This window comes from Hylobates moloch, unplaced genomic scaffold (genome assembly GCF_009828535.3).
Source record: "Hylobates moloch isolate HMO894 unplaced genomic scaffold, HMol_V3 SCAFFOLD_18, whole genome shotgun sequence".
Classification (NCBI taxonomy): Eukaryota; Metazoa; Chordata; class Mammalia; order Primates; family Hylobatidae; genus Hylobates; species Hylobates moloch.
The window spans coordinates 49,270,229-49,296,860 of NW_026652293.1; the positions used below are offsets into that span (position 1 = coordinate 49,270,229).

General features: G+C 35.7%; 1 protein-coding gene across 2 annotated transcripts in view; it reads left to right on the forward strand.

Annotated features, from left to right (window-relative positions):
- KCTD3 (potassium channel tetramerization domain containing 3) overlaps positions 1–26,632 on the forward strand; it is a 58,728-nt gene that overhangs the window by 16,774 nt on the left and 15,322 nt on the right. For both annotated transcript variants that reach the window (XM_032136483.2, XM_032136484.1), the window contains exons 9-13: positions 2,431–2,621; positions 15,477–15,592; positions 22,098–22,185; positions 22,316–22,432; positions 24,360–24,530. In XM_032136483.2, the coding sequence (XP_031992374.1) occupies positions 2,431–2,621; positions 15,477–15,592; positions 22,098–22,185; positions 22,316–22,432; positions 24,360–24,530 (683 nt within the window). The remainder of the gene's footprint in view (positions 1–2,430; positions 2,622–15,476; positions 15,593–22,097; positions 22,186–22,315; positions 22,433–24,359; positions 24,531–26,632) is intronic.

Consider the following 26,632-nt stretch of genomic DNA (forward strand, 5'->3'; position numbering starts at 1 on the left):
CCCACAATTAGAATACTGATCCAGATTTCTGTGTTACCCATGCCTCTTGTTTCTTCTGAACAGCAGCCACAGATCACTGCTTGGTCCACAAGGATAAGCAGGGTGAGTCCAAATTGCAGAAAAAAACTCAAAAACTACTGGTGAGACAAATCTAATAAAAAGTATACCATAGTTTTTGAAACACTTTTCCTCTTTTCAGTCTTTCATTTTTACTAAAGACAAATCATGGTAGGACCGATTTGTTTACAAAATAAACTTTAGTCTTATTATACTTGGCCTGATTATTTGTATAAAGTGCAGCAAGAATAATTAGTTCCTATATAGGCTCTTTTTAAATTGACTTTGATGGAACTTTGATCCATAAAGAATCTCAAATTAGACTTCTTAAAGCCTTGAGCCTTGCCATGGGTTTATCATTGCCTGCAAATACCTGTATGAGTTGGGTAAGTTTCTTTCCTCTTGAGGTTTCATGATAACTTGGGGCTTCTGGGCCTGTCAGAAAGTGACTTTCTTTACTTACCCCAGACAGGTCAGGAACCTTGTACAGGGACCGTGTAGACAAGATATGTGGCCAGTTTTCCCAAGAGGCTTTTATCAGCTCTATGAGTCAAATTTGATTCCTTAAACAAGTCCATATCTGAAAGCATGCTATTCTAGTCAAAGTCTTGGTGAAATAACCAGTTTCTCCAATTGTGTCCTGTTACAAAAGAAAACAGATTCTTTTTGTAGTTACATATCACCGTAAGTTAAGAATACTCACAAATAGTTTCCAAATTCTGGAGAAATCGGGTAGAGAGAAAGAAATATGCTCAAAATTTTGTTTATAAGAGTATACTTTACTCAATTGTTAAAAGCTGCAAAATCTCAAAAGAAAAGTGTTCTTGACCTCAAAGTCAGCTAATTGGTGCTGCAGTCTATTTCCTTTGGGTCAGAGATCTCTCCACTATCTCATTTCATGGTTTCCCAGGAAGGTGTTACTGGAAAGGGGTCCTCATTCAGACCCCAAAAAAGAGTTCTTGGATCTCTCACAAGAAAGAATTCAGGGTGAGTCCTTAGAGTAAAGTGAAAGCAAGTTCATTAAGAAAGTAAAAGAATAAGAGAATGTCAGCAAATTTTAGTGTTTATTGGGTAAGTATTTAAGTATTTTTATTTGTTTATCTTAACAAATGAATCCCATCTGGTGGCTGAAGAGGGTGGTTACAAATTACACAATGCTTAGGAAAAATTGATACATTTTTCTCTATTGCTTTGAAGTTTAAGGAAATCATTAGTTCTTCAAATTAATATGTTCAATTGTATATTCTTATGAATTATAGTTGTATTACTTGGCATACATATTTAAGGGAAAATGAAGTTGATGTGTTTTTATTTAGGCCCTTAGGTGACCATCATTTATGAATACCTAAGTTTGCTTTTTGCAGTGAATGTCAGGTAGTTTGCAAAAGAATGCTTCTTTTCTTTCATCTTCTATGTTCGCTTTAGGTAAGACAAAAGAGAAATTTTATAGTTATGTTTGCATTATTTGTTTAGTTTAAAAATAGATACTTCATAGTTCAACTCATTCATTATTATGATTACATAACTGCTAAAGCTCTCAATGTATGAAGGCTGCTATACATATAATCACAGAGAACACATTTCTTTAAAACCTAAATTCCAATAGGGCAGAAAGAATTATTAAAAACTGACAGGAATATTTATTAGAGAAATTAGGTATTAAAGAATACATTAGCTTTTACATACAGGTAATCAATAGTTCCATACAGTTTTGCATTTAGACCTTTAAAAACTAGTCTTCAGAGGATATCCTGCACCCTATCCTTTTTTATATAATAGTGCTAATGTATTGGAATGCATGTGATACACTCATCTTAGTGTTTCTGGATAGACTGTCCATCTGAAGTACAAAAAGCAAGAGATTCCGTATGTGTCATTTCAGTTAATAAACCCTGAAAAGCTGATTAATAACCGAAAGGAATAATAATTCTGAAATCCAGATTTTTTCTGATTGTTTGTACTCACAGAAGATGACAGTATCATTTGTGTGTGTGTGTGCGTGTGTGTGTGTGTGTGTGTGTGTGTGTGTAGAGAGAAACATGAAAGATAAAACTATCTTTTTTTAAAATTTTTGAAATTTTTTAAAATTTGGAGGACTTTACTAAATTATTCTTTGGGGAAATATAGAACTGTAGTCTCTTTCAAGTCGATACATGTCCTATGTATGCAAGTATACAATACCCCAAGGATAATGTTGTGGCTTCATAGGCGATATAGATCAACAAAATTTTATTTGTAATAGGAAGGTGGATGGGTAACTGGTTAGTTTTTTTTGTTTGTTTTTTGTTGTTTTTTGTTTTTGGTGCATTGATGTGTATTCTCTTTGCCTCATTGCTGCTGAGTCTACCTTACGTGCCTGTTCTTCCTTAACAGAATCAAAGAATCTTCAGGATGGCAGCAAGTGTTTACGAGCCCATATTTGGATTGGACTATCGAACGAGTAGCTTTAAATGCAAAGGTGGTTGGAGGGCCACATGGAGACAAAGACAAAATGGTTGCTGTTGCCTCAGAGAGTAGCATCATCTTGTGGAGTGTTCAGGATGGGGGAAGTGGAAGTGAAATTGGTAGGAAGAATCTTGTTTATGTTGCAATTTGATGATAATATTTTGAAGTTTATAAAAGAGATTGACACTGAATATGAAAATTAACCTGGACTCTCAGTTAGCTAGAGCTGTCACAGTATTTAATGTGGGAGGAATTATCTGATAATGAAGGAAAAATGATGTTTTAGAAAAGACATGGGGAACATCTTTTCACCACTTTAAGTGAAACCTGGCTGCTCTGTGAGAATATTGCTTTTCCTGAATCCCACTTAGTGGTGGCTGTTTTCGCTGTTTTCTCTCCACCCCTCTCAAACCACTGAACCTGAATGTGGGGTAAGTTACTTTCTTGCTCCTCATTGTTGTTGCTTCTAGACAAGACATTCCCAAACTTTTTGGTTTCAGAACCCCTTAATCCTCTTAAAAAGTTACTCAGGACCTGAAAGAGTATAGGTTATTTTCTTTTTTGTTTCCTTTTTTTTTTTTTGAGACTGAGTCTTGCTCTGTCGCCCAGGCTGTAGTGCAATGGCACAATCTCAGCTCACTGCAACCTCTGCCTCCTGGGTTCAAGCAATTCTCCTGCCTCATCCTCCCGAGTAGTTGGGACTGCAGGCATGCACCACCATGCCCAGCTAATTTTTTTGTGTTTTTAATAGAGATGGGGTTTCACCGTGTTAGCCAGGATGGTCTCGATCTCCTGATCTTGTGATCTGCCCACCTTGGCCTCCCAAAGTGCTGGAATTACAGGCGTGAGCCACCGTGCCCGGCCTTTCTGTAGGTTATTTTCTATCAGTATTTACTATATTAGAAATTACAATGGAAATTTTTATAAATGTTAATATAGTTATAATAATGCATTGCATAACAAGCAACATTTTTAATGAGAAATAACCACATTTTCCAAAAATGTGTGAGAAGAATGGCATTGGTTTACAGTTTTATAAATCTCTTTTTGAACTGTGATATCTATTTCTGCATTCAATCTGCTGTGATACGTTGTTTTGATTGAAGTATATGAAGAAAACTTGATCTTACACAGATACGTAGTTGGAAAAAACTTTTTTTAGTCTTTTCAGAAAATTGTGCATAGTCTTCTTTGATTCTTTATCAAAACTCTAAAATCGTATCAGTGAACTTTTCATATTCTGTTAAATTAAAATCCATCAGACTATTTTGTACTTTGAGTGGATCTTTTACCATACATGCTTTTATAAGATGTTAGGCATTTGGAAATTATTAGTTTGCTGAGTTATGTAGATCTTCCAAATGTTGATACCTTTCATTGTATAATATGAAAAAAAATTGCATTCATTAGTATCCCTGCTGACTACATGTTAGGGAGTTGTCACACTCACTGTGGCAGATAAAAGTTTTCCAAACTGCAGAGTTTCACTTGAAACATTGAATTTTTATCATTGGCAACAAATGACATCAGTTGTTTTCCTTTAGATAACAGGCTTACTTTGTTTATTTTTTGAGGATAGTTCTGCCAAACACCCAATTCTGAATAACTATAGTCATCTCAAGTTAAAATGGTACTTAATGAACAGAGCAGCTTGTGTAGCTCTTTGCTCCAGCATTTGTGAAGGTGCTTTTCCTTGACATAGCCGTAGTACTTAGTCACACAGAATATTAACATATATAGTTGAAATTAAGTTTTTGTCAATACAAATTTTTACTGCTTCATCAAGGACATTCTTTAGTTACTAGTGACCATTACATTCTCTGCCACAGACTTTTGGGATCATAAAAGGCCAAATCTTTAATCTTTAATTTAATCTTTAAATCTTTGATTTGGCCTTTTATGTTCTTGAAAGTCTATGGCAGAGAAAAATGCAATGGTCACTAGTAAAGTTTAGTGCCACTGTCCTGGTTTGTGCTAAGTAAGGTACCTGCTGTTTTTACCAAACATTGCTTTGCATCATCAGTGTAAATGTCAACACAGATGTTCTAGAATAAGCCATGAAATTCATATAAGTTTTCAACACTTTGACTATTTCAGCACTTCCTGTGTTTATAGCTGTGCATTCACATAAAGGATTTTTAATGATCAGTTGGAGCTAATACCAGATGGGTACAAGTAAAACACCAGGTCTGGCTAATACCAGCTGGATACAATAAAATACCAGGTCCAGCCACATCTATATATTCATCTGTTTGCAAGACAAAAATACAATTCTACAGACAAGAGATTGACTCTCTGCCAACTCTTTAGATTGAAGAGTTACTGTATTATTGAAAAGTTACCATGTTATTTCTTCATGGACTTTTCATCTAGCAGGCATTCAGCATTGTCATCTGTTCAAGGCTTTATTAGTCTCTCAGCAATTGGGTGTACTTCTCTAGCCACTGTGATGTCGTAACTAACCTTTGAGATCCTTCATTACATTTTTTCATTTCTAGTTTGAAGGTCTATACCAAACAATTTCTGGATTAAATGAGTTTTTTACATCTTTATTTAAAATACTTAATTTCTTTTTCTTCTTTTCTTTCCTTTTTTTTTTTTTTTTTTCTGAAACAGTGTCTTGCTCTGTCACACAGACTGGAGTGCAGTGATGTGATCCTAGCTCACTGCATCCTCAACCTCCTGGGCTCAGGCACTCAAACAGTCCCCCCATCTTAGCCTCCTTAGTAGCTAGAACTACAGGCAGGCACCACCATGCCTGGCTATTATTTTTTAATCACTGTATAGATGGGGTCTCACTATGTTTCCCAGTAGTTGAGGGAAAGATAGTTTTTGTTATTTTAAAATTTTTATTGGCTGAGCGTGGCAGCTGATGCCTATAATCCCAGCACTTTGGGAAGCTGAGGTGGGTGGATCATGAGGTCAGGAGTTCGAGACTAGCCTGACCAACATGGTGAAACCCCGTCTTTACTAAAAATACAAAAATTAGCCGGGCGTGGTGGCATGCACCTGTAATCCCAGCTACTCAGGAGGCTGAGGCAGGAGAATTACTTGAACCCAGGAGGCAGAGGTTGCAGTGAGCTGAGATTGAACCATTGCACTCCAGCCTGGGTGAAACAGAATGGCACTCCATCTCAAAAAAAAAAAAAAAAATTATTTACAGTTTTGCCCAATTGTTTGAGTCTGTCCTTTTATGAGTCAAAGAATTCTGATTTGTCATATTTTTCTTTGTCAGCATCTTTAGACTTAGATGGTGCCCCTATGGCTTGAGCATGCGAGTGTTCTAATTTTCCTTTTTAAAGCCAGTGATCCATCACTAAGTGTAAGAATATATTTTTTAAAATTGTAGAACAAAAAATTTTTAATAGTTTTTGGTAAAATATAAAAATTTAGAAAACTTTCAAAACATTTTTAATACTAATATTGCACAACAACACAGCAGTATTTACTTATTTCTTGTACTTCTTTGTAGGTGCATAAAAACTTGGATTTCAAAATAATTTATTGGACAATAATGAGGTTGCAGAAATTATAGCAGATATAAACTGAAGATAGCTAATAAGAGCACACTAGAAGTATTTAGAACAAACTATGTTAATCTTGGGAAGTTTAGTTGTACTCTAAACCCACCACTATAGATAATTATAGAAAAAATAAAAATATATATGCAGATTCTGTTAGCTGTCTTAATGGTGACCTCATGACATATCATGTAGCCTCTGGAAAACTCCTCTGTATACTCTTAGAGAATAAAAATTTTTTAAAGGCAAATGTTTTTTTCGTGTTAACCATGAAAATAGTCTTTTCCTCTCAGACTTCTGATAAGGGTCTTAGGTAACCATGTTTCCCAAACCACACTTTGAAAACCGCTCTTCTAGACCATTGTCCTTTCCTTCTTTCCCAACCTTCCTTCTCTCCCTTCTGGTTTTGAATTTCGTCTCATGCCTTCTAGACTTACACTTGACATAGCCTTCAGCTGCCCTCTGGGTTACTATCCTTCATTCCTTTGAAGTTATTAGCTCCAGTTCCCCGGTTGAATTTTTCAACTCCGCTGGGTTCTCTTCATTTGTCACTTCCCCTTTTTGTCAGATGTGGAGTCTGTCCTTATAATCACTCTTTAGCATAGAGCCTCGAGTTTATTGTGTCTCTCCATCTGTGTGGCTGATGATGGCTGGGAAAAAGAAATGTGCGTGCACATGTATACACATGCACATACACACCAATGCTGTCTCAATTCCTGACCTCTGTTCTCGAGTGGGCCTTTAAAGCTACCCAGCGATCCTACTGTATAATCCTTTTTGGTTCTCTCTGTTACTCTCCTGGATGATACTTCATACTTTTTTCTTTCTCCCTAAACTTACAACACCTCTCATTCTCATTGAGGAAATAGAGAAAACCAGGAGAAATTTTCCCTAAGTTGTTATTCGTCACATGTGCCCATCTATGTGTATCAGTTCTGATATTCTCTATTACTTTCTTTTGTTACTGTGATTAATTTTTCTCTGCTCTTACCTAAGGCCAACTTCTCCAGTTGTATATTAGATGCTATTTCCCCTCACTCCACGATTACATTGCAATTCCCCCTCTCTCCTGAACCAATAAAAATTTCCCACTCTGTGGCATCATTTTCATCAGCATACATTCGTGAAGTAATTCAGCCTTAAAAGCAACAACAAAGACTACCCTACATTCTCTTCTAATTTCCTCCATTTTTTTTTTTTTTTTTGCTTCTCTTAAAGCTAGAGCGCCTTAATCCATTTGGGCTGCTGTAACAAAAACATATTCCTGGTGGCTTCTAGATCTATACTATAAATCTGTTTGTCACAGTTCTAAAGGCTGTGAGAAGGCCGGTATCAAGGCACCCATAGAGAGAGAGTAGTTACCTCGTCTTACTGTTTCCATGTCATCTTCTCTCTCAGACTTGCTCTAATTGTGCTTTCCCCTCAACCAATCCATAAAACTCTTGATAGTGTTACCCATGATCTCTATTCTGCTAAATCCTGTGATCCAATCCTAGTCTTTCTCTTACTAGAGCTGTCATCTGATATGTTTATATTGCTTAATTACTCCTTTCCTTTTGAAGATTTTCTTCTTTTGCCTTCTAGGACACCTTGTTGTACTGATTTTCATCCTAGTTCTGTGTTTCTTCTTAGTTCCTTTTGATAGTTCTTCCTTATCTGCCTGACTACACAATATTGGAGTACCTCGGGGCCCAGTCCTTGGACTCCATCTTTTGTATTTATTCTGTTCGTGATCTTAAAGCCTTTGTGAATATATATGCTGATGACTTGCATGTTTATATATCTAATCTGGACCCCTTACCTGAACTGCAGAATTTTATATCTGTGTTAAGAGTCCTGAGACCAGTCCTGGATTCAGTGATTTGCTAGGAGGACTCACAGGACTCAGCATATAGAGGTACTTAGAGCTATGATTTATTACAATGAAAGCATACAAAGCAGAATCAGCAACGACAAAAGACATATGGGTCAAAGTCTAAAGGAAACCAGGAGCAAGCTTCTAAGAGTTATCTTCTAGTAGAGTCTCACAGGATGTGCTTAATTCCTACAGCAACAAATTGTGACAATCCTTGTGAAATATCTGTCAGGGAAACTTACTAGAAACTTGGTTTTCCAGATCATTACCAGAGGCCAGTCATGTCAGCATCCTCTGCCTAGTATGTACCAAGATTCCAGATTCCCAGAAGGAAAGAAAATGTTCAACATAAACTGCATTGTTTATGCAGTTTAGGCTTTTTGTCACCATAGATTAGATTTCCTTTATCTAGAATTTCATGAGTAGAATTATATAGTATTTATTCTTTTGTGCCTGGCTTTTTATTAAGCATAATGCTTTTGAAATTCATCTATGTTGTTGCATGTACGAGTTGTCTGTTCCTTTTTATTGCTGAGTAGTATTCCATTGAAATAATATGGCAGAATTTGTTTATCCATTCACCTGTTGATAGACATTTGGCTTATTTCCAATTTGGAGATATTATGAATAAAGCTGCAGTTAACATTCAAGTAGAAGTCTTTCTGTGGACATTTACTTTCTTAAGGTAAATATATAGGAGTGGAATTTCTTAGTCATATGGAAAGTGTATGTTTAAGGTTACAAAAAACTGCCAAACTGTTTTCCAGAAGTACCTTTTTACATTTTTACTTGCAGTGTGTGAGAATCCCAGCTGCTCCACATCCTAATCAACACTTTATATTGTCAGTCTTTTTAATTTGAGCCATTATTGTGGATTTTAATGGTTCATTGATTTTAATTGTGGCTTTAACTGCATTTTTCTGATGATTAATAATATTGAGCATCTTTTCCTGTACTTAATGACCATTTGTATATTTTCTTTTGAGAAATGTCTCTGTAAATCATTTGCCCTTTTTAATGAGGTTGTCATCCTGTTACTTATTTGTAAATGTTTTTACATATTCTAGATTTATGTTTCACAACCAAAGAAATCTTATCCACCAAGGGATATTTGGAAATGTCTAGAGACATTTTTGGTTGACACAGTTGAGGGAGGCCTGTACCTGTCTCCTTTCCTCTTTTCTCCATCTCTCCCTTGCTCCCTCCCTCTTCCTCCTTTTGAGCTTTCTAGATCACTTTATATTAACCTGGGGTTGTGGGAGCCCTGATTTTTTATATCATTTTTTTCTCCATTCTTCAGTTTAGATATCTTTTATTGATCTACCTTTAATGTCTTTTATACTTCTACAGTATTCAATCTGCAGTTAAGTTCATCTAGTGAATTTTCATTTGAAATGTTGTACTTTTTAGCTCTAGTATTATCTTTTGATTCCATTTTCTAGTTTGTTTCTTCTGCTAAGATTTCTTGTCTTTTTGTTCATTATGTTCAGCTGTTTAATTTGTTAAACTATTTGTCTGCTAATATCAATATCTGGTTATCATGTTTTTATTTTGGGTCACATTTTCCTGTTTCACATGGAGTTGATTATGTGCTGTACATGTGTATGATACATTTTGTAGGGTTATGAATTATGTTGCCTTTCTTTAAAAGTTAGGAGCTTTGTTCTGGCAGGCAATTAAATTACTAAAGGATCTTGAACCTGTTAGGCTTGTTTCATTACTTTGTTAGGGGTAGGTAACCTCTTCTAGCCTTATTTTTAATTTTAGGGCAGGGCTCCTTTTCAAAGGTGTAGTCCTTATTTTTAAGATGTTGCTTTTCTGGAATCTTATTTAACTGAATGCCAGAGGGGCTCAGCAAGAACTCTTTACTTTTATTGAGTTGGAACTACTCCATCTACTCACATATGACCTCTGATATCTGATATCTCCAGTTACCTCTTAGTCCTAAAGCAGCCTTTCTTTCGTTTCGTTTCTTTTCTTTTCTTTCTTTCTTTCTTTCTTTCTTTCTTTCTTTCTTTCTTTCTCTCTTTCTTTCTTCTCTTTCTTCTCTTTCTTTCTTAGATGGAATCTCACTCTGTCTCCAGGCTGGAGTGCAGTGGCGTGATCACGGCTCACTGCAACCTCCGCCTCCCAGGTTCAAGGGATTCTCCTGCCTCAGCCTCTCGAGTAGCTGGGGCTACAGGCACATGCCACCACACCCAGCTAATTTCTGTATTTTTAGTAGAGACAGGTTTCACCATCTTGACCAGGATAGTCTTGATCTCTTGACCTCGTAATCCACCCGCCTCAGCCTCCCAAAGTGCTGGGATTACAGGCGTGAGCCACCGCGCCCGGCCAGCAGCCTTTCTTTGGGGATTCTTTCCCTGCCCAGGTGCAGTTAGGCCTTAGCCAAGGTCTTAGGGAAACGCTTATGCAACTTTTATGCCCCCCCTCTGGCACAGTTCCCTTCCTTCTTGTACCGTACCTACTAATTCTAGCCTCAAGTTCTTCGCCTCCTCAGTTCAGGGAAATCATCTCTCTTTATTGGGTATATTAGTCTATTTTCACACTGCTGATAAAGACATACCCAAAACTGGGAAATTCACAAAAGAAAGAGGTTTAATTGGACTTACAGTTCCACATGGCTGGGGAGGCCTCACAATCATGGCAGAAGGCAAGGAGGAGCAAGTCACATCTTATGTGGATGGCAGCAGGCAAGGAGAGCTTGTGCAGAGAAACTCCTGTTTTTAAAACCAGATCTTGTGAGACAATCCGTTCCCTATCACGAGAACGACAAAGGAAAGACCGGTCCCCATGATTCAGTCGTTTCCCATGGGGTTCCTCTCACAACACCTGGGAACTACGGGACCTACAAGATGAGATTTGGGTGGGGCACAGAACCAAACCATATCACTTAGGTCTCACCTTTCTATGCTGTGATAGAAAGTACTCTTATGCAGAAAGCCAGGGGGAATGTAGGGGTTTGTCAGTGTGTTTCTGTCTCTCAGGTCCTCTGCTGCCTGTCGTGCAATACCTAAAAACAGTTGTTTCTATAAAGGGAATTACAGTAGTCTAACACTCAAAAACTCTTGGCATATATCACTGGTTCTTGTGTTTACCAGTTGTGTGACCTTTTAAAAGTACAATAATCACATCTAATGTATTTATGTCATAGAATCCTTGCAGGATTACTTATAATAATGAATATAAAATCCTAGGTGAACTGTGAAGTGCTACAAATAAAAGCAATTATTTCTTGCCATAAAAGAGCTGCTACCATTAAAACAATGTGATATATTAAAGGATATTATTAAATAGTGGTTTTGCATAGACAATATATTGAATGTGAGTTCAGAGGCAGTTCTGCATTCAAGAGACAAAGTATTCTTTTTTTAATATTTAAATTCCCACTTCCTAAAGAAAACAATTGTAAAAGATGTCTAATGACTCCAGTAAAAAGTAATTTACCTCCTAATTTTAAATGGAGGAATACTAATCTCTAAGAGGTATTTTCTTGAGGCAGCATTTTCATAGTTACATATGCTTGAGAACTGCCTACAATTAAACAGTGAAAAAAATATTGACCTCAAATACAGCAGGCAAGTTCCAATTTGTATTCCTATATGAAGCCTACTCTCTCTCCTAGAATGGAATGTTAAAATGTCCTTTTCGCTCAGATGCAGGCATCTAAAACCAGGGTTCTCTTCCTATTTATCATTGATCTATCACTAAAGCAGTAACTAGAATATTTTTAAAAACTAAATAAAAATTTGGTTAATCTAACTGAATTTTTAAACAAAACTATTTGTTTATTTTAATCCAGTTTCAACCACACTTTAACCTTTAATTCTTATTCATAGACTAAAATGGCTTCATTGACATTTATTTTTATTTTTATGCTGAGTTTTTTAATAAAATTGAGAAGTATATGTAGAATAATCAACTAAATAACTAGGAGAAAGAAAAGATAAAAACACCTTTTTATTAATACATATAAAGGTGGCAATTGAAACCTTAATTTCTGTAACTTGTTCCAACCAAATATACTTAAATTTACACTTTATTTAACCTTCATAAGCACTACCTCAATTCACTAATGAAATACATTCTTGATCTAGCCATCTGCGAGGGTTTCAAGAGCTGATTGACCTGCCTTCTCCCATGGTCACTGTGGAGGCTAAAGGAACTCTATCTTTTATGCTAATCTGCCATGTTGACTACTGATTGACCCCAGTGCCAGAAATATCTCTAAGATTTCTACTTTATCTACTAATAACAGCACCTACTTACTGGTAAATTCTACCCTTAGGTCAAAACCACCTTAATCTTATGATAAACACATACTTGCCATAAATCCTGCTCTTGAGCAAATTGTAGTCTATGACACACATAGTCTGTGACACATATCCCTGAAGGGGATAAAATGACTTTAATTGTCTTACATATCTCTTCTGAAGCATGCATACCCTTTGCCTATTGTATATAAGCCCTTGGTCTGGCATAACCATGCGGGAAGTACCATCTTGTGGCTGCCCCAGGCATGGCTTCATTCCATAACTCTCTATTAAATGTTTCTTTCTGAGAAAAAAAAAAAAAAACAGTTGTTTCATATATTTTGTCCAATTTTTTTTTGTTGTTACTGCTGTTTTAAAGTGGAGAATAATTGGGTGCCATTTATTCTATTGTGGTCGACAGCTTAAGTCCTCCCAAACAACTTTAAGAAAAAAAATTTAACATAAAAAAATTTGAAATTATAATACACTGGTAATTAAACAGAAGGTAAACCAGTTGTGATTTCTTTTTCCTTTTTCAAGTAGCTACTTGTAACATACCAATAAGTGAAGGAAATTTTATTACTTGCTTGGTGTTCAAAGGCTAATGTGATAGGTAGCTATGTTATGAGCTGGTACAATAGTAATTTGTTCATGCCCTGTAAAAGAAGCCATTTGTTGTTAACAAATACTCTTCAGAACATGACAACACTATCCAAAGAAATTGTTAGGGCTGGTATATCCATGATAAAGCTCTCCCAGAGGCTGAACTCCCTTCATTATAACTTAGATAAGACAGTTACTGGGTTGCTGCTATAAGCAATATTTTACCTAGAGGGCCCCTTAAGACAGGAACTGGTCATTACTTCTACTGTTGTCTTCCCTGTCGCTGGTGCTCAGGATTGTTGAGCCTAAGCAGGAGTGACACTTTAAATTTCGTGAGACCATTCAGAGTGTCTTTCTTGATTTCCTAGAACCTCATCCTTCTCTGGAGTAATCAGTGTTAGTTGGTTTTCCTGTTTTCATTTCTGCCTTTCACATAGCCCATAATACTGAATATAGTTGGCTTCACATATTCTAAAAAGACATGTTCACATTGTTTGTTATCATCATTAAAGTACTATTATGTAGAATCCCTAAAATTGTATACAACATAAAATAATGACTTTATGCTTTGAAGTGACAGGTTCATTTCTTAATCAGTTCTGGGCAAAGGACTTAGCTTTGCGTGTGTGTGTTGTACTTTATTTTGTTCTAGTTTTTTGGGCTGAGATAATGTGTTTCATGTGCATGCTTGTATAAATATGGATTTTATACATATAATTAAAATGTTTATATAGAAGATACTTTTAGCAATATTTAGCAGGTTTTTTGTTTTGGTTTCTTTTTGTCATGTATCATCTTCTTGCTAGATGCCTTGCCTTTACAAGACTGATTAAAAGTTTTCAAGGTGTTGTTTGTCACTGGTCTTGTGTATAGTACAGTTCTGAACAAAAAGAGAATACCTAGCACCAGTATAAGATTTAAAAGAAATCAGTAATCTTTCTGGTTTATGCTTTTAAAGCATGTTATAATTGCATTTAGTTGCTTTGTTTTTCCCATGAGTTTTTCAAGGTTTCATGCATTTTTTTCTCAGCTAAATGCTGACAAAGTTGTTTGTATTGGCACAGGTACTTTTTAAGCATAAATAAACTGATACTTGAAGCAGCCAAAGATCTATATAAAACAGTATTTTAGAGGTGAGACTTATTTCCCAGCATTATTAGATAAAAATATATTTCCCATAAAGTGTTTTTCAAATAATTAAGATAATGCTATTTAAGTGCTAGAGTTGGAATACAACCTTTTTTTTTTTTTTTTTGAGACAGTGTCTTGCTCTGCCACCTGGGCTGGAGTGCAGTAGTGTGGTCTCGGCTCACTGTAACCTCCGCCTGTGGGTGTCTGGGTGCAAGCAATTCTCCTGCCACAGCCTCCCTAGTAGCTGGGATTACAGGTGTGTGCTACCATACCCAGCTAATTTTTGTGTTTTTAGTAGAGATGGGGTTTCAGTGTGTTGCCCAGGCTGGTCTTGAACTCCTGACCTCAAGTGATCCACCTGCCCTGGCCTCCCAAAGTGCTAGGATTGCAGGCATGAGCCATCGTGCCTGGCCGATTTTTAAGCTCAAGTGATCATTCAAACATTTAGCTTAGACCCTATTTCGTAGTTGAGATAAGAACCAAAAAAGTGGCAAACAAAGGTACTATGAGAGCCAGGATCCCAACCCTGGTTCTCCTGACTCCTAGTGCAGTACTCTGCTAAAGAGAGACGAGTGTATAAGGTCAATATGCTGCACCAAGGTGAGCCTAGAATTCTCTGCTTAGGCATTGCTGGGTCTTTTGCTATTGATGTGTGATATGTGCTTCTTACAACCTCTCTCACCTACACTTACTCTTCTGTTTGCTCTGATTCCCTGAGCTTGCCCATATTCAGTCTCCCAATTTGATGGACTCCTATTAACCTTTAAAAACTCCAACTCAGATGGCTTCTTTTCTAAGATATATTTTCAACCCCCTTTACATACCCTTTTTACCCCATAGATTACTATTATACCCTGTGCATCCTTCTGTTATTGTTGTATCAAATTATAATTGGTTGCAGTTTTTTCTCTACTAAAGTGTATGTTCTTAGTAACATCTTGTCTTCCCGTGTTTTTTAATCCTAAAGCCTGATGTAGTGTCTTTTGAATTAATTAAATCGAGATTGCAGTGCTGGAAAACATGGGGTTTAAAAATAAGCTCTGAGTAAAAGGCCCAAATGTTTGTTTTTAGTATCGTGTGACTTTTTGCTGCTTTTTTCTCCTTTTTGCTTATTTCCAGAATTTAGACACATTCTAGATAATTAAGGCTGCCAAGTCTGTGTGTTCAGATCACTAGTTCTTAAATATCGGGTCCATGAGCAAGCTGCATCTAACTCACCTATGGATTTTGTAACATTACAGTGGGTTTTCTGATTTAGTGAGTCTGGCATGGATCCCAGGATCCTTTTTGTTTTGTTTTGTTTTGTTTATTTTAAATCTATCAATCAGGTTATTTTGATGATCAGCTGAGGTTAGGAAGCTGGACAAGCTTCAGGATAAGGTGTTACAGCAGTATGAGATGGCTTGGAGCAGACTCTTCCTTGCTTTAGTAGCTCTATAAGCTGCTTAAGAGATTGTGAGTTTCTTATTTCTGGTCCCCAACACATATAGCACATAGTTTGTAGTAATGAGAATATTAAATTAGTCACCTTTAAGATGTTTTTAATCCAGGTTTTGATTAATTCTAAAAATGGTGACTGATTAACCTTTTTATTTTTTATTGTCATTTAAGGAGTGTTCAGCCTGGGTGTTCCTGTAGATGCTCTCTTCTTTATTGGTAACCAGTTGGTGGCCACGAGTCATACAGGGAAAGTGGGAGTGTGGAATGCTGTCACTCAGCACTGGCAGGTTAGTTTTAACTAAAGCATATTACAGAAGTGAAAATATTTCTGAAACGTATGCTGATTATGTATTTTTTTTTCCTTGTAGAATTCATACTGTTTCTGGTTTTGGTTATACAAATATTGAATAAATGTAGTGGTAAATTTTTTTGCTAGATGCATATTTGAGCATATTTTCAAGAGTTTAAGTTACTTTGGAAAATAAGTGAGTTTTTTAAACTGTGGTTTGGCATTTCTCCATTTATTTTAAATGTTCGAAGTTCTATGCCTTGAGCATGGTAGTCCAGGCAAATTTTATTTCCAGAATAAGAGCACAGATCTGTGTGAAAACCCATAATCTGTTCAGAGATGATAGCGTGCTAAATACTCTCAAGTACTTGAGAGGAATAAGAAAGAGATAAGATTTTAAAAAGGTTAATACCTGATTCTTAAAGGAAAGGGGAAAAATTAAGGACTTTAAGCAGGGAGTGACATAATCAGATCCATGTTTTAGAAAGATAACAATGGTTGCTAAAATGAAAAGCAGACTGGAGGTCAGGAGGGAATCTACTACAGCAATCCAGCAATCAAGAAGCAGAGCACCTCAACTAATGGCAGTGGTGGTCGAGGTGGCAAAGATGAGTACATTTGAAGAATATTTCATAGACCTTCCTAAAATGACAGGTCTGCTGTCTGATTGATGTGAGAAATTAAAGGAAGAGAAGTGTATTTCTAATTTTGAGTTTCTAGTTTGACAATCCAGTAGCTAGTAGTATTTTGAATTGATAGGAAACATAGGAAGAGAAGCAGATAGGCTGGTGGGTAGGGTGAAGAATGATTAGATTGATTAATATGTTTACTTTGAGATTCCTATGGTTGTTCAAGTGTAGATGTTAAGTATGTAGTTGGAAGTACTCCTTTGGAATTTAGGAAAGAAGAAAGGGTGAGAAATATTTGGAGTCCATAATATTTATGTGATAAAAAATTGATAAGATTTTCCATTGAGTGGGTATATAGAAAGAAAGAAAAGTCAAAGTTAGAACTCTGGGGGAACATTAGCATTTAAGGGGACAGGATAGACAACCAAGAGCCAAAGGGACACATTGTATGATGGAGAAATGACATTAATTTTGGCAGTAGATACCATTTGCAAATATATATTAGTTAGATGTTGGTGGAAGAAAGCTAGGTTGCAGGAAATGAGGAAGTAAAAGATAAAAGAGACAGCAAATTCAGATACCTTTCAAGAATTTTGGTGGTGAAGGAAAGCAGAGAATCCAAGTGATAGCTTAAGGATCAAGGCTGGTTTGAAAAAAAAGATAATTGGTGCTTTATTTTTCCTCTAGGTTAGGACAGGCTTGAGCACACTTGTAGCTAGAGAGGAGAGTTGCCAGAAGGACCTGAAGACTGAAAGAATGGAGATTATTTCTGGTCCCATAAAAGTCAAGAGTGTATATGGGATCTACAGCACAGATAGAAAGGTTGACCCAACAGGGAGTAGAGACATTTCTTTCTCTGTGACAGAAGGGTAAGGAAGGAGTAAAGAGAAAGACATTGAAGAATATTATCAAGTACTGCAGAGATTAATCATACATTTGCAGTAGACCTGGGATCCCATGTAGTTCTTCAGTTACATAATCAAGGTAGATTTTAAGTATTTGAGTCAAATGAACCAGGTTTGTATGTAATCTTAAAAGTTTTTTGCAAAATCATCAGGACAGTTTCAATAAAATATTAATGAAAATGTTATAAAAGCATTGACTCTGATTTGGGTAAGAAAAGTAAAAAAAAAAAAAAAATTAAAGAAATGTTTCAGTTTCTTGTTTCCTTTTTTTGTTTAATTCCACCCCCTCGCCTACACACATAGAATTATGTTACAAAAGAAGATTAATAAGGAATTAATTGGTATTGTCAAATAGGTAGCCTAGGCTGTTACATAGCCTAATAGCAATTTTTAGGCACTGTTTCCCAAGTTGATATTTTAAATTTAGATTTATATTGGAAACATAGATTATACATGTTTCATTCTCATATCAAAGCAGACAGCTTTGGAAGTTAGCTCTAGAAAGGCATTATGTACTTTACTTCCTAAAGAATCAGACAACTCTGTGTGTATTCTGAGAAATAGAGATCTTCAGCCATAGTACCATATGAGTGACAGCCTAGCCTCTAAGTACACAGTGGAGGCTGAGTTTGGGGAGGAAATATTGGTTCTGGGAACAAGAATTCAAAGTGAATTTCTGTGGTCTGATGGTCTAGGCTGGACAAGAATTTGGGAGACTTGTTTGATTTAGCTTCTCTCTTTCCTGTTGTGAGGCACCTGTAGCACTGATGTTAGAAGCAAACTTTTTGTGTATGTGACAGGTTTACAGACCTCTGCATATTAGGAATAGGAATAAGGCAGGCATCCTAGGAATCCTAGGCCCACTTTTTGTTGGGGAGAGAGAGGGTTGACTTTTCAGTATTATGTCTTGACTGCTGTCTTAACTATGGTCTGTTTGCTTACTTACAGAATTTATAGTAAGAAATATGAGATTCTTACTTAGATTTAGACATTCTAAATTTATATATAGAAATACTAGATACAAATATTGAAACAATATATATTGTTTATACTAAGTATTAAATTATGTTAATTGACTAGTTTGTTTATACACACTTGCATACCACATACCAAAGTAAAGGCTCTGGGATCTGGGATTTTAGCAAAAGCAGGAGGCATGATTTCATGGGACAGTAGAAATTGAGCATCCTACAAAAATCTGAAGTTTTAAGTTTCTCAATCCCTGAGAAGACTGGGAAGTTTGCCCAATAATCTTGGAACAAGAAAGTTTGATGTGTGTTTGGTGTCTTGGAATGGGAAAAGGAGATGCAAGAGGAAACCACTAGAAATTGAAACCAACATATTCAAATTAGGAGTGAATTGAAGCACAAAGACTTGTCTTTGTTCTATGAGAACTCCAATTTGAGAAACTGATCTAGGACCATTTACATTTCTAGATACAGATATGACACCAGTTAGAACACTTTCTCAAAAGAGAGCACACAAGAATCCTGTAGAAGGAGTAATTTCTACTAAAATAACCTCCCAAAACTTATAAACTTCACATGGAAACAAATAATGAAAACTCATCAAACATAAAAAAATTTGCAGTCCCCAAATTGGAAAAAATGGAACAATTAGAAAGCTGCTGTATTGAAGGAATAGGACAAATCAGAAAATGGAGGGAAATAAAATACTGAAAATTAAAAGGTCATTGAAAAAAAATTTTTTAATTTATTTAATTGTTAAATAGAAGCACAGCTAGAAGAAAATTAGTAAATTGACAGACACATCTGAGAAAATCATTTCCAGTTAAGCCAAGAGAGTGAGATAGAAAATATGAAAAAGAAGGAAAAAGTGAGAAAGCATTTCAGATAGGAACAGACTAGAGCCATATTGGAAAACATAACATCTGCTAACATTTAGGAGAAATGAAAAAGGACATGAATTTATTGATTAAAGAAATGTACCACGTCTTGGCAGCCTAAATGTTTAAATGTGCTATAATAAAAGATAAATTACGATAAAAAGTATTCACAGAATAGTGACAGTTTGCCTGTAATTAGACTTTGATCAGATTTCTCATCACCAGTAGTAGACACCAGAAGACGACAACAGGCATTCTCCAAATGGTAGAGAAAGTAACTTTCAAACTAGGTTTTCATACACAGCAAAACTATCATTCAAACCTGAATGAGAAGGGTTTTTTTTTTTCAGAGAGAATTTTTGAAAGGACTACTAAAGAAAAATGCCTTTTGAGAAGAAGGTTATATTTGAAGGGGAGGAAATGGAATGCATTAAGCAGTGATTAGGAAAGATGTTGGTAAATACGATGGTAAATTTAGATAAGTGATTATTTAAAAAGTAATGGACGAAGGTTAAAACATCCTGTAAAAAATAATGATAAGTTTACAGGTATAGAGATTGTAGTTAAAAGATTCTAGGGGCCTTATATGGGAAGATAGACTGGTATTTTAAAACTGTAAATTTAAATTTACATGTAGAAATTAGTGGTAATCACTGTGTGCTACCTTATAAGAGAAAAATCCACTTCCATTTTATATTTGTGACCACATGACTGAACCATGCATACTAATCAGTATGGTTTCTTGGATTCTTGTCATGAAGTTGTGAGGACGAAGAAGAGGAGGCCACACAGTGGCTGCTTCCTCGCTTGTGCTGGGAGAGAAGAACTCAGCAGTTGTAACTCACTGTAACTCTGCTTATCCTCTGCTTTCTCTGTTTTCCCTGTATTGAGGGGTAGACATGGAAAGAAAAGCAGATCATGATTAAAGGTTACAGGAAAAGAAGTAGCAAGGCTTTAATCCTAGAGCCCATCCTCCCAGAGAATAAATGGTAAATGTGTTTGCCTTTGTGCCTTGGGAAGCGCTAGGCTCTTGCTGCTCTTTCATTGAAAAAAAAAAAAAAATGTATCCAAAGGGAAAAGAATCTCATGGCCTTATCTGTCCCCATTTTCCTGCCATGAAGAATCTGGGGTAGGAGTTGAAGCCCTTTCCTTTAGTGCTAGAGCTAAAATGATTTAGCTAACTTAAGTAAGAAAATTGGTTAGTGGTGTGTAAAGCAGTCTCCCCTCCATCCTTTAGACATCTTTACTGATATCACTGAAAAGCACTCGGTGTTTTCCTGGTATAAAATGTTTTGGCATTGGCTTTAATTAAAAGCCTGACCTCAGGAAAGGGCATGACGGTTGAGTTCTTTAAGATATTTCTAGTGTAACTCATAACTGCATGACATTGAGAGGGTACAGAAATTAGGGTTATATACAGGAAGAGCTTAGAAGAATGATTATTTCCAAGTTTTAGTTATTTCTGTTTTTAATTAGAATGAACCTAGATTCTGTGCTTTACTTGCTCTTCAGATATTCTCTTTCCCCTTGTCCTACCTAACTCATAGTTGACTTCAGTCTTCAAGCTTCACTTCCTCTGTGAACCTTCCTTGATCTTTGCTCTTCACCCACCAGCATTGAGATGGCAATTCTTCCCCTCTCTCCTGTGATTGTATTGTAGTCTATTCTAGTGCCTGTCACACTATAATTGTTATTTTTCTTTCTTACAAGTTTACCAGCTCCTAGAGAGCAAGGAGATACCTCACATCCCTTATCTCTAGTTCAGTGTTTGTTCTCTTGGATAATATGTGGTACATAAAAAGTACTTAAATGTTAAGCAGATAATGTTTAGATTTTAACTTTTCAAGTGAAAGCCAGATATAGTATATGAAAAGTAAAAGTCCCTTAACATTTTTAACTTTTAAATTATTGGAAATCTTTTAGACTTGTATGCAAAACTTGGTGTCTTAATAATTCATTTAAATGTCATCTGTGAAGAAGCTTAACAGGCATGTCTGGCCTGGCTGTAAACAGGGAAGATTCATTTTGATGAATAGTAGAATATCACTCTACTAAAATAGTATTGCAACTATCCTAGCAAACACTTTTTTTTTGAAGACCAAGTCTCACTCTGTTGCCCAGGATGGAGTGCAGTGGCACGATACGATCCCGGCTCACTGCAACCTCTGCCTCCCAGGTTTGAGCGAGTCTCCTGCCTCAGCCTCCCGAGTAGCTGGGAAGCTGGGATTACCGGCATGTACCACTACCCCCAGCTAATTTTGTATATTTAGTAGAGACAGGGTTTCACCATGTTAGCTAGGCTGATTTCGAACTCCTGACCTCTGGTGATCCGCCTGCCTCAGCCTCCCAAAGTGCTGGGATTACAGGCATGAGCCACGGCACCCACACTTTTTATGGTTTTTGTTTGTTTGCTTTTTGTTTTGTTTTGTGGTAAAACTCAAGCCCTTTGCTGTTTCTTTTAGCACACGTATGGGAAGGTATTAATTTGTAAACTAGATTGATTTTCCAGGAAAAACTAATTTTTTTATTCCTATACTTTAAAAAAATAAATACAAAAGAGACTTTGTTTGCCTTGCCATTTCCTAGAAAACAAGTAATCTTTAGCAAGGAGAATGAAAAATAGAGAATACCACCTTTTAAGAGAAATAATAAATTATCAAGGGAGCAAGTATTTTCTGGAAATCAGTTGCTTTGTTTACTAGTTCTAATTCTATCACTTGCTTACTGTGTGACTTTGGACAGGTCATTTCATCTCTTCTATGAGAAAGGGAAAAGAGAGGGACATGGTCAGACTTGGCCTTCCAGTTCCAGTGGGCTGCGATCTAGTGATCATATGCAGAAAAGAGGAGACAACCCATTGAAATTGAGAAAGGAAAGTACTGCTGTGGGAAATACAATTTAAAAAAAATATTTTGAAGGAAGTATATTGATGGTTCTCCTCTATAGCATGTTTTTGTATATGTGTATGCATGCGTGCACCTAAGGAAAGTTTATTTCCTAAGCCCTACTAAAATTGGATGTTGGTTGCCTCTTTACCAGAAGAATCAAAGTTTTGAGGAAATTGACCAGAAAATAGAAATTATAATTACTATCTAACATCTGACAATTCTCTTACTACATCAGGTTCAAGATGTTGTTCCTATAACTAGTTATGACACTGCTGGATCATTCCTTCTGCTGGGATGTAACAATGGATCAATATATTACATAGGTAAGTGTACAGTCACTTAAAATGCTCCTACTTAATGTAATTTTTTAAATGAGAACAAGAAAACATTACCTTTCAGTTTTAAATAGATATGCTATTTATTTTAATGCTGTTTAACATTTTTATGTTTTAGATATGCAGAAGTTCCCCTTGCGAATGAAAGATAATGATCTTCTTGTAACTGAACTGTATCATGATCCTTCAAATGATGCTATCACTGCTCTGAGTGTTTACCTCACACCCAAAACAAGTTAGTACATGACCAATTATATACATTCTTGACTTTTTATCTTTTTATTCATTAGTTTATTATGTGACTAGGTCAAATTAAACTGGTTTCTTTCTTTTTGAGAACTGCAGTGCTAAGGATTTCATCTCTACTAAGTCTAAAATTTGTATTCAGTTTTATACTGAGGTCAAACATGACCAGTAAACAAACATAATTTGAGGTGGAAAATTGGAACTTCCCTTCTGCTGAATTGCATTTGTTGAGCCATATTATTATAATATTAGCTCTAATTAAAAAAAGAAATTCTGCACATTTGTCTTCCTATTAAAATGACTAATTTTTCACTTCAAAATTAGGAGCTTTTTAAAAAATAAAAAGTTCTTAGACTAGTACTGGAAACTAAGCTTATTTTCTTGGGAATTTAAAAATTTAAGCTGTAGAGAAAAGGCATTTTATAGCTTTCAGTGCATTTTAGAGGCCATTGCAATAAAAGTAACAGACTAGTTCTGTAAAGTAGTAAGAATTTTTGTATTCTAGAGTAAAAGACAAGCACAAATGGGAAATTTAAAATTTATCTGTAATGAAAGGAGTTCTAAGAAACAATATGTATTCAGTAATACTAATAGGTTTGGATGTGCTACTTATATAAGTCACCATTTTATTTAAGTTATTAAAAGAAACCATAATTGTTAGTATGAAAGAAATATTCAAGAGTATACCTATGAATTTGACTGAAACCATAGTAGGACTTAAATTGTATTACTCTAGAAATAGGGTTCAGTAAACCATGGATTTCTAGCCAAGCTGGCTCTTTTTGATACCAGCTGTCTTTGGCTGCTTTTATGCCACAATGACAGAATTAGAGGTTGTGACAGAGACAGTGTGGCACGCAGAGTTTAAAATGTTTACTACTTGGCCCCTTACAGAAAGTGTAACAACCCCTGCTCTAGAATGAGCTGTGGATTTTTTTTTTAAATCTAGTTAAAAGGCAGGCATAAAACTGGGAAAGTTTTACAAATCAAAGCACTTCTTTTGTAGTGGCAGGGAGATTTTAAGGCATGAAAAATGGAGTCATCTTTCTGGTTCTAGGAAGTGTTTTTCATGACATGCTTTTTTTCCTTTGATTCAAGTATTTTCAAATGAATCAGTTAGTAAAACTAGAACAGCTAGTAAAGCTAAGACGTTCTCTATCCGTGAAGCTTTTAAGAATATAGGCCACTGAATTTTTTCCTATCTAAATTTGCAATGGGGTCTGGGCACTTTTTTAAAAAAAGGAAAAAAAAAAAGACACAACTGAACCTTAGATGATTAGAAGAAACAACATATTATAAGTATGATGTAAGCAATGTAATGGATATGTTTATTCCCTAGCACAGTGTTTTGAAACTTAAATAGTATATATAATGCTTGATTATTTGAGAATGATTTACTATTGTACTTTAAGTAAAGCACATGGTAATTCTAGGCTAGACATAATAAGGAATATTGCTTTTGGAATACTATGCTGTTTCAGTAGTGTTCTTGGCATGGCAGATTTATGAATTCTTTAAACTATGTTGAGTACCTACGGTGTCTCAGGCACTCTGTAAGGTGACAGATAAAAAGATGATTATGATTCAGTCTTTGTCAATAAGGAATAGAAGTAGCTAGACGTAGAAATAAGTACAGAATTAGTGTGTTATAATTACTATGATAGAACCTAATAGTGCAAGGCAGGAGGTGAATAGTTACGTCTTGGAGTGAAGGTTAGGAAAAGATTTATCAAGGAAATAATGATTTTAAGATGACCAGAGAAGTCTTAAGATTTTTTTTTTTACTGAACTAGATTTGGGGCTGATATAAACAGTGAATCCAGCTCTGCCTATTTTATCGTAGGGAAGCTTTGCAAGGGTAGCTTTTTTATTATTGTTCCATAATATATCACCTGTCAACTCTTGACTTTATATAGGTGTCAGTGGTAACTGGATTGAGATCGCCTATGGTACGAGCTCTGGAGCAGTACGAGTGATTGTACAACACCCAGAGACAGTTGGGTCAGGTCCTCAGCTTTTTCAGACTTTCACAGTTCACCGAAGTCCTGTAACAAAAATCATGCTATCAGAGAAGCATCTTGTATCAGGTAAAATGATTTCATTAGTACTGGTAAGGAACTTCGTTCTGTGTGTTATTTCCATTAAAAGAATGAAAACGCAGTGTTTATGTGAGAAAAATATACTAAAAGAAGTACTAGAAAAGTTTAATAACTGAAGAAATTATGATTGTCTTTTAAAGATTTCTTTGAACTGGTCATGGTGGCTCATGCCTATAAATCCTAGCAGTTTGGGAGGCCAAGGCAGGTGGATTGGTTTAGCCCAGGAGTTGAAGACTAACCTGGGCAACATGGTGAAACCCCATCTCTACCAAAAAAGAGGAAAACAAAATAAAGATGTTTTTTATTTTACCTGGTTTTAATATACATAAATTTAGGAGATGTGATTTTTTTTTTTTTTTTTGCTCTCTTGGCATATCTTATTGCAAAATATTTATTATGACCCTGCTAAGAGGAATTTTTATTAAATTTTTCAAGTTTTACTTTTAATATAAATTGGGTTGATTATATTATGGTGTAATGCTAAAACTGTAGATTTAAATGTGTATTTTGATATTTTCTCATCTCAAAAATAATAAAAATTACAATTGTAGAGATTATTTGAAGAAAATAACCTTTTCATGGGTTTGTAGTTCTTCATAATCATGTAAAATTTTTAATTAAATACTAATTGGATACATAAAAAATTAAATACTAATTTTCCAGTTTAATGAATAGTACTTTCTGATTACAAAGTAAAATTCTATTGAAGAAATTCATTGTGTATGGAAGATGATTTCTAAAAGGCTTTGTGAAAATTGCATTGTGAGTTGGGTATGTCAGTAAAGCTTGCTTTCTAGAGGAGTCTTACGTTAACTCCTTTTGTAGAGCAGTTCTTGCCCAACTTAAAATTTTTACAAACGTGGTTTTCATGTATCAGATTTGTTTTTGTGATGGCTGGCTAGAAGATAATGCATCTTTTGTGAAAGATGTAGTGAAAGTTTCTCAATCTAATTAAACACTATGTGGAGCTGAAATTCAGTCCATAGCTGAATGATTATGCTTTTATTGAATGTGTAATTGTTTGTAGTATAAGTATGCCTTGCTAAAACAGTCTCTGTTAGGTTTTCATAAAACATTACTCCCCTGCCCCACTGAGGAGTTTCTAACTCTTGCTGGTTCCTCCTCTTTTGCCCAATTGCTGAGTGTTGGATTGCCCTTGAGCTCTTTCCTAGACTCTCTATTCTTTTATCTGCACTTTCCCAGTTATTTGAATAGTAATTATATGTCAGTGGCTCCCAAACTTTCCTCCACCTGTGACCATCCAAAGAGTTCCAAATCTGTATATCTAGTGTCTGGATCTCTGGTTGTATGTTTAATAGGCATCTCAAATTTAAGTTGGACAAAATAGAACTTAATGATTTCTCCCTCAAAAGCCATTTTAGTATACAGTATCACCATCTACTTATCTACTCAAGCTGAAAATCTAGGAATCACCCTTGATTTCTCCCTTTCTTTCACCTCCCACATAGTACAATTCATCAGTAAGTCCTGTTGGTTTTGCTGCCACGTTATGTCACATATCCAGTCACTTTTCATTGCTGTCAGTCTAGTGTCTCACGTCGTCATCCTTTCTCCCCTAGATGACTGTAGTAACTTCTCAACTTTTCCCTCTCTATGGTATGTGTTCCACACAGCAGCCAGAAGCATCTTTTAGAAATGCAAACCAAGTTTGATTCCTGATGGCTTCTAATTGTATTTAGAATAAATTTAAATTTCCACCATAGCCTATATGGCTTTTCTTGTTCTAGATTCTACTTACCTTTAAAATTTCTTCCCAACTCCCATGTCACTTTTCTCATTGCTGATAACATTCTAACCTGCTGGCTTTCCTATTTCTTAAAAATGCCTTTGAACTTTTGCGTTTGTTATTTTTATTTGAAATGGTTTGCCCATAGGTATTTGTTTGGCTGCATTCTTGTCATTCTGGTGCCGTTTCAAAGCCCTTCTCAATGAGGACTCCTTGGCCACCTGCTTTAAATTAAATTAGCCAAACCTCTGTCCAACAATAACTTTCTCTAATGGTACCTTGCTTTGTTTTCTTCATAGCTTTATCACTTAATCATTTATTTGCTTGTTTATTATCTCTATCT